General features: G+C 47.2%; 1 protein-coding gene, 1 non-coding gene and 1 pseudogene across 5 annotated transcripts in view; 2 read left to right on the top strand and 1 right to left on the bottom strand.

Annotated features, from left to right (window-relative positions):
• Positions 1 to 399: 399 nt before the first annotated feature.
• Positions 400 to 1,630, top strand: LOC132214898 (mitotic spindle assembly checkpoint protein MAD2A-like; annotated as a pseudogene).
• A 1,823-nt stretch (positions 1,631 to 3,453) lies between these two features.
• The window catches only part of SLC25A16 (solute carrier family 25 member 16), a 30,906-nt gene continuing 21,924 nt past the window's right edge, over positions 3,454 to 12,435 (top strand). Inside the window, exons 1-2 of one of the 4 annotated variants that reach the window (XM_059662533.1) lie at positions 3,454 to 3,705; positions 11,802 to 11,894. In XM_059662533.1, the coding sequence (XP_059518516.1) occupies positions 3,582 to 3,705; positions 11,802 to 11,894 (217 nt within the window). In that variant the 5' untranslated portion in view covers positions 3,454 to 3,581. Of the gene's footprint in view, positions 3,706 to 11,801; positions 11,895 to 12,435 lie in introns of those variants that run through there. The other 3 variants (XM_059662531.1, XM_059662532.1, XM_059662534.1) reach the window with 3 other exon arrangements.
• Positions 4,930 to 5,052, bottom strand: LOC132215033 (small nucleolar RNA SNORA44). Its single transcript, XR_009448402.1, has one exon. It is a non-coding gene; the product is annotated as a small nucleolar RNA SNORA44 (small nucleolar RNA).

Below are 12,435 nucleotides of genomic sequence, written 5' to 3' on the forward strand. Positions count from 1 at the left end.
TCTGTATTTTCCGGGTAGGAATTTAAAATTGGGAATCTGGGAGGAAATAAACTTGAAGACTGGACTCATCATTAGCGATGAGATGTGGCTAGAAACGCCTTGCAGAGGCATATCCATCGAAAGAGGAAGAGGAGACAAGTGCCCAGTAATTAGGAAGGCTGGAGCAATAAGTATTGAGGAAAATAATAAATAGCAATTTATGAGACGATAAAAGGTCAGAACAACTTTGGTCACAAAGACTAGAAATGAATTTTGACCAGGGTGGAACCGATGAGATGCTTACAGTAAGAGAACAGTGCCCAACGGGGTGGTTAAAAAAACACAGTGAGACATTTGAACCGAGTGGCGGGAGCTGTTGGGGCTCCGCGGGGCCTGGTGCGGGGCGGGGGGGGGGGGGGGGGCGCTGGCCATGGCGCGGCAGCTGTCCCGGGAGCAGGGCATCACCCTGCGCGGCAGCGCGGGCATCGTGGCCGAGTTTTTCTCATTTGGCATCAATAGCATTTTGTGTCAGCGCGGCATTCATCCGTCCGAAACCTTCACTCGCGTGCAGAAGTACGGGCTCGCCTTGCTGGTCACCAGGGACCCCGTGCTCACGAAGTACCTGAGCATCGTGGTGGAGCAGCTGAAAGATCGGCTGTGCAAGTGCTCTGTGCAGAAGCTGGTGGTGGTCATCTCGAATATTGAAGACGGGAAGGTCCTGGAGAGGTGGCAGTTTGACATCGAGTGCGACAAGACGGCCAGAGATGACAGTGCACCCAGGGAGAAGTCTCAGAAAGCCACCCAGGACGAGATCCGCTCGGTGATCAGATAGATCACCGCCACGGTGACCTTCCTGCCGCTGCTGGAGGCTTCCTGTTCATTTGACCTGCTGATCTACACAGACAAAGACTTGGTTGTGCCTGAGAAGTGGCAAGAGTCCGGACCGCAGTTCATTGCCAGTTCTGAGCAGGTCCGCCCGCGCTCCTTCACGACGACCATCCACAAGGTGAACAGCGTGGTGGCCTACAAGATCCCCGCCAACGACTGAAGGACCCGGGGTGGAATGGAATCCCACACGTGTGTCCCGAGGCCAAGTCAACTGTAGTTCTTGTTTTGTTTCACTGATACTTTTGAGGTGGGGAAACAGCCTTGTACTTCACTGCACTGTGCATGTTGTCCATTTGTTTGTGCCTGTTTGACTTTCCATGGGGTTGACATGATTTCCATAGAGTTGACACTGTTCATGGAAGGGAACCAGCAGATCTGGTCAGCACTGGAATGTCACCTCCTTTGAAGGTGGAAACTGGAGATGGGAAACTTTTGCTATTCAGTGAAATGCCTTCCTAAATCAGAACTTTCAGTCAAGTTGCCTGACTCCGAGTCTAGGTGACTATGGAACAGCAAAAGAAGTCCGAATATCAGAATCTTTGTTTAGTTCTAAAGTAACTGATCAGCCACAGTCACAGTCTTCCTAGCAGGTCCTTTTGCCATTTATTTCATTTGTATAGTTTCTATATTGAAAACCCTCAATTACTTGACTTTAATGTATATAATTTACACTTACAAATCTGTCGCTGTTTCTCCTGTTTCAATTCCGCTGATACAGAACTGTTAATGTCTTTTTGTGTTTTATAAAATCAAGCTTTAAATGACTGAAAAAAAACCCCCAAAAAAACCACAGTGAGTCCTAACCGGTTTGGCTCAGTGGCTAGAGCATTGGCCTTCGGACTGAAGGGTCCCAGGTTCAATTCCAGTCAAGGGCATGTGCCTTGGTTGCCGGCACATCCCCAGTAGGGGGTGTGCAGGAGGCGGCTGATCGATGTTTCTCTCTCATCAATGTTTCTAACTCTCTATGTCTCTCCCTTCCTCTCTGTAAAAAAATCAATAAAATCTATTTAAAACAAACAAACAAAAACACAGCCCGGCTGGTGTGGCTTAGTGGTGGAGCGTCGACCTAGGAACTGGGAGCTCGCAGTTCGATTCCCGGTCAGGGCACATGCCCGGGTTGCGGGCTCGATCCCCAGTGTGGGGCGTGCGGGAGGCAGCGGATCGATGATTCTCTCTCATCATTGATGTTTCTATCTCTCTCTCTTCCTTCCTCTCTGAAATCAATAAAAATATATTAAAAAACAACAACAACAACAAAAAACACAGTGGGCCATGGAGCAGAAACTGGGACTTTCTAAGAGTTCAGGGCAGAGATTTGGGATTGGTGGGGAGGAGAGCTCCGTGGGAGTTAAGAGCTAAGCAGAAGGCACGGATTCAGAAAGGCGATAATATTGGTGTAATTTGTACGGCTCCGAAGAAAGAATACTCTGCCTCAGCAACATTTCTTCGGAAAAGGTGGTAGGGTGGAGTGAATGCTTAGGGCAGGGGTGGGCAACCCTTTTGTGAGTGTGTGACAAAACCAGCAAAATCTCTGACTCAAAATTCTTCTGCGTGCCAATCCTAAATTTATTTATTTTTTATTGCTTACAGTATTCTAATTTTTTGAGAACATGTTATAGCTACTTGATATCTCTTAAGGTGTACGTATGTGAAGAGCCTTGAAGAAAGAATAAAATTCATTCGAGCGACAAAAACACAGTATATGATGATGAAAAATACATTTATTTTTAAACGTATACATGTACACTGATAGTCCGACAGAAAACTTTATGACTCCGTGTGATATTATCAGTGGGACTTTTGCTGCTGCATCACCGATGACAGAGATTTTACATCAGGTTTATATTTTGTGACCTTCAGAGATATGCACGAGCTACTATTTTCATCCGTCAGGCTACTCCTATTACAAGACTTAACAAAATTCATCACTGAGAACAAAGATTCACAAGCATATGTGGATGAAACCAAAACACTGGTCGGATCTAGGAAGGCATAGAAATTGCTCTTCCCCTCTCTCGTCAATCCATGTCTATGGTCTTTAAGATAACTTGTTATGTAAAATTATTTATTTATCTAAGATGCACCTACACTGAATTTATCTGAAAAATAAAAAAGTCGATATTAAGAAAAAAATTGTAAATGGAAGATTATAAGAGAGGGTTTTGCGTACCAGCAAACGTTACTGGCATCCTGCCATGTTTGGCACGGGTGCCAGGGGTTGCCCACCCCTGGCTTAGGAGGTTAGACAGGGTGGAAGTTGAGGTTTAATGAGCTCTGAGAGGCGGAGCCGACTTGGCGGGAGATGGCGCAACGTCAGCGGTTCCTAGAAAGAGGCAAGAAGCGAAGGCCGGCGCTGGACAGGGTTCACCTTAGGGAAGTCAGAGCACAGCCCGCGGGGCGGGTACAGATCAATGGTCAACACAGTTCAAAGGACGGGGAGAAAGTTCTGGGTTGGACGGAGGTGCCCGGCCCCGCCACGCTCCTCGTCTGCCGTCTGAGCAGAGGAGGAAGCTGCAAGTCAAGGCAACTCCGCTTCCGGCAGAGGCCCCGCCCCCTCCCTGGGCACGTCATCAGCCCGCGCCCCCGGCGCCGCTGGGTGTTGTTCCGCCCCGCCCTCGAGGCGGTCGGAGCCCTGTCAGTGCCGGCGATGGCCGTGGCTCTGGCCCTGGGATTGTAAATTGGCGACTAAAGCTCCCGACGCGGCCCCGGGCCCGATGGCGGCGGAGGCGGCGGCCCTGGCTGCGGCCGACCCGCCTGCCGCGATACCGCAGGCGGCAGGAGCCGCAGCGCCCACCGCCCGCCGAGACTTCTACTGGCTGCGCTCCTTCCTGGCCGGAGGTGGGTGTCCGCGGGAGGACCCGGCCTCTCGGGGTGGCAGGGGCAGGCCGAGGGCCCGCGCCCGCGGCGACAGCCTTGGACAATGGCAGCTCCCATGCCCTGCCAGATGCTGTCACCTTTTTCTAATAATCACCTGACTAGTGACCGCAGGGTCCCGGGCAGCAAGGGTCCGGAAGGGCAGAGCCAGGCACCCGTTCTTAGGGAGAAGCGGGGAGTCTCTCACAGAGACCCCAGGATCTCAGTGAAACATGCAGGGCACTGCCTTCTCGTGTAAGTACCACAGGTGGCTGCGTGTAGGATTGAATTTTGCTGTTTGCTTGAAAGAAAACAAAGAGCCGTTTAAACATGACTTGGGAAATTATGCAAAACTGGTGCCAGGGATTCTGGTCAACTCTGCCACCGCTACTTGGCAGGTGGCTGGTGCAGCCCCACTGTTGGTGTGACTGCGGGGGCAGGAGGTTCCTGTTGTCTCGGAGGAGTTTCCTCTGCCTTCCCACAGAGAGGTGTTCCAGTCCTTACCCTTTCTTAACTGACGCTGTGGGTTGTCATCACTTACTTGTTAAGGCTAAGAATTAAAAAAAAATTCAAATTAGGAGGACTTATAGGAAGATGCTATCTGCCTGCTGCAGTAATTTTAAGAATTTATTCTGCTGCTGGAAAGGGGCATTCATTTATTTACAAAAGGAACATTTTTGAGTGCCTGCTGTGTGCCTGCTACATGCTCATTGTACATCAGGGAGCAAAGCAGAATCCTGGAGTTTGCATTGGTTGAGGAGAAAGACAATAAGCAGAATGGAAAAAATAAGTTGTATAGTATGTTAGAAGGTGCTGAATGCAATGGGAGGAAGTGAAAAGGAGAATGGGGCAAGGGCGTGGAGAGGCTAAGTGGGTGCACATTAAATAAGATGGTCGAAGCCAGTCTCCTTTGGGGGGTGACACTCGAGCAGACTTGAAGAAGGGAGAGAGTTTAGCTAGTTGATGGCTAAGGAGGAGCATGTCAGGAGGAGAGAAAAGCGAGCGCAAGGGCGTCAAAGTGGGAAAGGGCCTCCTCTGTTCAAAGATCAGCAGTGGTGCTGATGGGGGAAGGAGGTTAGAGACAGGAAAGGGAGGCAGAAACGGAAGGGCCTTGCATTCCATTGTAAAGATTCTGACTTCCACTTGGAATGAAGTTGGGGGCATTGTAGGCGTTTTTGTTGTTGTTGTTGTTTTAATATCTAGGAGATAATATCTAGGAAAGGCGAGTGGCCGCTGCAGGTATTATGCTAACCTGAGCTGTCAGTCTCTCCAGGTTGCTCTCACATGCAGTTGGAGAACCCGTGGCTACACCCAGACTTTGGAAACATGCTGGCATTGCAAATCTTGAGCAGCGAAGGGACATGACATGACACATTTCAAAAGGATCACTTCGGCTTCTCTGTTGAGAATCACTGTAGGAGGGTAAATATGGAAGCAAGGAGACTAGTTTGTAGGTTATTGCAGTAATTCAGATGATGGGTAGTGGCTTGGATCAGGTCAGTAACAGGAGAGGTGGTGAAAAGTTGTGATAATCTGCATATAAATAGAACAAATAGGATTTTCTAACAGATTAGAAATGGGGTAAGGAAGATAAGTCAAGAGTGCCTCATTTGGTTTGAGCAGCTGAAAGGTTGTGCTCATTTGCTGAAATGGAAGACTGTGGTTGGAGCAACTTTCATGATGGTTGTAGCGATTTTCATGATAGTTGTAGCAGGGAGATGAGTAATTCAGTTTTGGACATGTTACATTTTGTGATTTGATTAGACTTTGATATAGAATCATGGTATGTGTAGGTGAGGATAGCAACCAGGACCCTTCATATATATATATATATATATATATATATATATATATATATATATATATATATATATATATTATACACACACACACACACGCACACACACACACATATAGTTTTTTAAATATATTTTTGGTGTATGGGACAATGCTCAACCAATTGAGCCACACTAGCCAGTTAAATATATTTTTATTGATTTCAGAGAAGAAGGGAGAGGGAGAGAGAACTAGAAACATCAAAAATGAGAGGGAATCATTGATCGGCTGCTGCCTGCATGCCCCCTACCGCAGCCCAGGCATGTGCCCTTGATCGGAATCAAACACGGGACCCTTGGGTCCGCAGGCTGACACTGTATCCACTGAGCCAAACCAGCTAGGGCGTAGCCAGGACTCTTCTATGCTCTTGGTACAACCAGTTTGGAGAAGTAGTTGGGCAGTTACCTATGAAGCTGAGCATTTGTATGTCATATGATCCAGCAGTTCCACTCCTAGGTATATTTCAACATATATATTTCTGTTCATATCTATGACATTCATGGTAGCCCAAACCTAGAAGCAATCCAAATGTCCCTCAATGTTATAACACACTAGAGGCCCAGTGCACAGAATTTGTGCAGTATGTGTGTGTCCCTCAGCCCGGCCTGTGCCCTCTTGCAGTCTGGGACCCCTTGGGGGGTGTCCTCCTGCTGGCTTAGGCCTGATGCCTGCAGGCCTCACACAGTCCGGGGCTCTTGCAGTCCGGGACCCCTTGCTCCTTACTGCCTGCCTGCAGTGGAGGTGGGAGAGGCTCCTGCCACCATTGCTGCGCTTGCCAGCCATGGGCCTGGCTTCTGGTTGAGTGGCGCTCCCCCTGTGGGAGCGCACTGACCACCAGGGGGCAGCTACTGCGTTCAGCCTTTGCCCCTGGTGGTCAGTGTGCATAATAGCGACCGGTAGTTCTGCCATTTGACCTGTTTGTATATTAGGGTTTTATTATATAGGATTACCAAAATATGGTATAATCATATGATGAATATTATGCAGCACTGAAAATGAATAAATTCCTCTCACATGCAACAATGTGGATGAATCTCACAATCATAATATTGAACAGAAGAAGCCAGACACAAAGCAAGCCATACTGTGTGGTTTTATTTGTATAAAGTTTAAAAACAATCAAAACTAAGTCCATGTTGTTAGAAGCCAGAAAGCTGATTGGTTATTTCTGAGAAGAAGGGACAAATAGGGATTATGGGTGTGCAGAAAGGAATTCTGGGAGTCTGGTAAAGTTTCATGATTTGAAACTTGGTTTGGGTGGTCCTTACATGATTGAATTCACCATTCGTTAAGTGGCATAATTAAGATTTGTGCACGAAGATGGCGGCATAGGTTAACGCCGGAGTTTGCTGCTTTGAACAACTACTTCAAAAGTGAAACCAAAAAACGGAAGGGACATCACCCAGAACCACAGGGGCGCTGGCTGAGTGGAAGTCCTACAACTAGGAGGAAAGAGAAACGCATAAGGACACTCAGAGGAGGCGCAGTGCTGAAGTCAAATTCTGAGGTGCGGAGTGCGCGGAGCGGGCTGGCGGCGGAGGGCGCAGTTGTTGTTTTCAATCGGGAGGGAGTCGCAGACTCTGAGCTCCAGATCCGGGCGAGTCTTTAGGGACCCAGACTCAGGCGGGAGAAGCGGGACTGTCTGGCTTCGGTCAGAGCCAGTGCAGCTTTCTCTCCGAGCTTTGCAGCGGGTGCTGGGACTCAGAGAGGCAGAGCCCCTTGGGACAGGACTGAGAGCCGCCATAACTGCTCTCTCCGGCCCACCCTGTTGATCCTGTTCGACCCGCCCTTCCCAAGCCCTGCACAGAGGCATTTGCCGGATAGCCTCAGGCAAAGGCTAGATTAGCACCTCCCTAGAGGACAGAAGTTCTCTCACCGCTGACACAGCTGAATCTCATAGCCACTTGGCCTGGAGGTCAAACCCTCCCTGGAATTAGCTACAACAAAGATTTATCTATAAGACTGCGAACAAAGACCACTAGGGGGTGCACCAAGGAAGCATAACAAAATGCGGAGACAAAGAAACAGGACAAAATTGTCAATGGAAGAAATAGAGTTCAGAACCACACTTTTAAGGTCTCTCAAGAACTGTTTAGAAGCTGCCGATAAACTTAATGAGATCTACACGAAAACTAATAAGACCCTCGATCTTATATTGGGGAACCAACTAGAAATTAAGCACACACAGACTGAAATAACGAATATTATACAGACGCCCGACAGCAGACCAGAGGAGCGCAAGAATCAAGTCAATGATTTGAAATGCGAGGAAGCAAAAAACATCCAACCGGAAAAGCAAAATGAAAAAAGAATCCAAAAATGCGAGGATAGTGTAAGGAGCCTCTGGGACAGCTTCAAGCGTACCAACATCAGAATTATAGGGGTGCCAGAAGATGAGAGAGAGCAAGATATTGAAAACCTATTTGAAGAAATAATGACAGAAAACTTCCCCCACCTGGTGAAAGAAATGGACTTACAGGTCCAAGAAGCGCGGAGAACCCCAAACAAAAGGAATCCAAAGAGGACCACACCAAGACACATCATAATTAAAATGCCAAGAGCAAAAGATAAAGAGAGAATCTTAAAAACAGCAAGAGAAAGAAACTCAGTTACCTACAAGGGAATACCCATACGACTGTCAGCTGATTTCTCAACAGAAACTTTGCAGGCCAGAAGGGAGTGGCAAGAAATATTCAAAGTGATGAATACCAAGAACCTACAACCAAGATTACTTTATCCAGCAAAGCTATCATTCAGAATTGAAGGTCAGATAAAGAGCTTCACAGATAAGGAAAAGCTAAAGGAGTTCATCACCACCAAACCAGGATTATATGAAATGCTGAAAGGTATCCTTTAAGAAGAGGAAGAGGAAGAAAAAGGTAAAGATACAAATTATGAACAACAAATATGCATCTATCAACAAGTGAATCTAAGAATCAAGTGAATAAATAATCTGATGAACAGAATAAACTGTTGATTATAATAGAATCAGGGACATAGAAAGGGAATGGACTGACTATTCTTGGGGGGGAAAGGGGTGTGGGAGATGTGGGAAGAGACTGGACAAAAATCGTGCACCTATGGATGAGGACAGTGGGTGGGGAGTGAGGGCGGAGGGTAGGGCGGGAACTGGGAGGAGGGGAGTTATGGGGGGGAAAAAAAAGGAACAAATGTAATAATCTGAACAATAAAGATTTAATTAAAAAAAAAAAGATTTGTGCACTTTTTTCTATGTATCTTACAGTTAGTTACCAATTAAAATCTATTAAAAAGAGGAAATGAATTGGAGGCAGTAAGTATCTGAAACTACAAAAGAATCTGTTGTTTTTATTAAACCTCACCTGAGGATATTTTTTCCATTGATTTTTAGAGAGCGTGGGAGGGTGGGGGAGAGACAGAGAGAAGCATTGATGTGAGAGAGACACATGGATTGGTACCTCCTGCATACCTTAACCAGGGCCGGGGATGGAACTTACAACCAAGGTACATGCCCTTGACCAGAATCAAACCCAAGATCCTTCAGTCCACTGGCTGACACTCTAACCAATGAGAAAAAAATGATATGACATATTTCAAAAGGATCACTTTGGTTTCTCTGTTGAAAATCACTGTAGGAAGGTAAATATGCAAGCAAGGAGATTAGTTTGTTTTTATAAGTTTTATTAAGGTATAATTTATACACAGTAAAATTCACCCTTAATTTAGATGCATTTTCTACTCTTGATATTTTCGATTTACAATATCAGGATGTAACCCATTTAAATCAAGAATCATATGTACATGTAAGGTGTCTTATTTCATTTGAACTGCTCTAACAGAAATACCATAATCTGGGTGTCTTATAAACAACAACATTTATTTTTCATAGTTCTAGAGGCTGGGAAGTCTAAGATCATGAACTTGACGTTCTGGTGAAGACTGGACAGCACCTTCTTTGCTGTGTTTTCAGAAGGTGGAAGGGGCCAGGGATGTCTGGGGCCTTATTTATAAGGGCAGTAATCCCATTGTTGGTGCCCTAATAATGGTTGAATCATATTATCCTATCTAATAAAAGAGAAAAATGGTAATTGGTGTACGATGATACCCTTTTCATTGGCTAATCAGGGCTATATGCAAATTAACTGCCAACTAAGATTGGCAGTTAACTGTCAACTAAGATTGGCAGTTAACTGCCAACAAGATGGCGGTTAATTTGCATATGTAGGCACAATGCAGGGAGGCGAAAGGGAAAGCAGGAAGAAGCCCCCTGCCACTGACAGTGATCGGAAACCCAGGGGGGAGCTAAGAGCTGGGGGGCAGGATGTGCCTTTGCCGCCCTGGCCATTGATAGCAGGAAGTAGGGGTGGAACCAGCGATGGGAGCTGGGCACGGTCGAAGCTGGCAGTCCCGGGAGCTAGGGGTTTTTTGCCTGGGCCTAAAGCGAAGCCCACGATCGCGGGGCCGCTGCAGCTGCGGGTCCCCGCTGCCCAGGCCGACGCCTCAGCCAGAGGTGTTAGGCCTGGGCAGGGGCGGAACCTGCAACCACGGGGAGCTGGGGGTCCCCTGCCCAGGCCTGACACCTCTGCCGGAGGCCTCAGGCCTGGTCAAGGGGCCGATCCGGTGATTGGTGATCGGAGGGTGATGAGGGTCAACTCCTCTGGCCGAGGCATCAGGCCTGGGTGGGGGGCGGAGCCGGGGATTGGGGGGATATGATGGTCCCCTTGCCCAGGCCTGAAGCCTGGGTCAGAGGCGTCAGGCTTGGGCGGGGGGTGGAGCAAGCGATCAGAGGGAGATGGGGGTCCCCTGCCCAGGCATGATTCCTGGGCCAGAGGCCTCAGGCCTGGGCGGGGGCCAGAGCCAGTGATCAGGGGGAGATGGGGGTACCCTGTCCAAGCCTGACACCTCTGGCAGAGGCGTCAGGCCTGGGCTGGGGGCAGAACCAGTGATGGGGGGAAATGAGGGTCCCCTGCCCAGGCCTGACGCCTCTGACAGAGGCGTCAGGCCTGGGCAAGGGGCCGATCCTGCGATTGGAGGGTGATGGGGGTCAACGCCTGAGGGCTCCCAGTATGGGAGAGGGGGCAGGCTGGGCTGAGGGACACTCCCCCCCGCCCCACACACCCAGTGCACGAATTTCGTGCACCGGGTCCCTAGTGTTTTATAAACATAAACATGCAGAACCCCTAGGTTTTAGGACCCATTCACCTCCTAAAACCCCACTTCTGAATGACCTCACATTGGGAATTAGTTTTCAACATATGAATTGCGGTGGGGAAGGCAGCACAAACAACATAGCAAAAAAGTCTTTATACAGCCCTAACTGGTTTAGCTCAGTGGATAGAGCGTTGGACTGCAGACTGAAGGGTCCCAGGTTCGATTCCAGTCAAGGGCATGTACCTTGGTTGGGGACACATCCCCAGTAGGAGGTGTGCAGGAGGCAGCTGATCAATGTTTCTAACTCTCTATCCCTCTTCCTTCCTCTCTGTAAGAAATCAATAATATATATATATATATATTTTAAAAAGTCTCTATACATTATCTCCTTAGGAGCATTCCAAGCTAGTAGGGCTGTCCTGTATGTATGTTACTATCATCCACATGACTGCACGGTGGCATATGGTAGGGGCCAAATACATAATTGCTGAATGTATGAAAGGATGATTGAATTTTATGGTAAAAGTTGTTTGTTTCAATGTAAAAGTTATACAAAAGAAGAGGAGGTTGCTTCAGATAGAGCCTTACAGTTGAGTAAATACCTTCAAGTGTCTCTATAACCACATGTAGCAAGATTCCTAGTGTTCACCAGTTATTAGGAGACAGATTTACACCTTCAAACTTAATTTTATTTATTTATTTAAATATATTTTTATTGACTTCAGAGAGGAAGGGAGAGGGAGAGAGAGATAGAAACATCAGTGATGAGAGAGAATCACTGATCAGCTGCCTCCTGCACTCCCCTTACTGGGGATTGAGCCCGCAACCTGGGCATGTGCTCTTGACTGGAATTGAACCTGGGACCCTTCAGTCCACAGGCCAGCGCTCTATCCACTGAGCCAAACTGGCTAGGGCCACACTTAATTTTAAGTATGACATGTTCATTTAGTAAGTTACAGAGAGCGAGGGCTAATCATCCGCACATCACATCACTTCTACTGGGCAGTGGAAGAACACGTGAAAGATCAGAGGGTGTATGTTGGCTGAACACATAATGATTTCCATCTGGAAAGAAATGGATGCAATTTCTCCCTAACCTCTTACATTTTTTTTAGGTATTGCAGGATGCTGTGCTAAAACAACAGTTGCTCCTCTGGATCGAGTAAAAGTGTTATTACAAGCTCACAATCATCATTACAAACATTTAGGTGAGTTAATAGATGCTAAAGAAAAAGATGAATGAAAACATTATCCATCTGCAGGCTTGGTTTCCATTTGTGAATTACAGTAGAGGATCCAAAAGGGAATTAAAGTTTGGGGGCATATTTTACAAGGGCTAGCTCTTATCCAATTTAGTCTTTTCATTTGCAGTAGTGGTTATAATCATTTTAGGGTGCTGATATCCTCTAAACCAAAATCTTTGAATTATTGTTTGTTGGGATTAATGTGTCACATCCTTGACAGACATGTTAACAGCATAGCCTGATTAAAAAAGTAAAATCAGTGATGGAGATATGGTTATTCCCTTAAACACTTAGTTAAATATGCCTTCAAGAAATCTTAGTGCAAGCCAAAACCGGTTTGGCTCAGTGGATAGAGCGTCAGCCTGCGGACTGAAGGGTCCCAGGTTCGATTCCGGTCAAGGGCATGTACCTTTGTTGCGGGCACATTCCCAGTAGGAGATGTGCAGGAGGCAGCTGATCGATGTTTCTCTCTCTCATCGATGTTTCTAACTCTCTATCTCTCTCC

This window comes from Myotis daubentonii, chromosome 13, assembly GCF_963259705.1.
Source record: "Myotis daubentonii chromosome 13, mMyoDau2.1, whole genome shotgun sequence".
NCBI lineage: Eukaryota > Metazoa > Chordata > Mammalia > Chiroptera > Vespertilionidae > Myotis > Myotis daubentonii.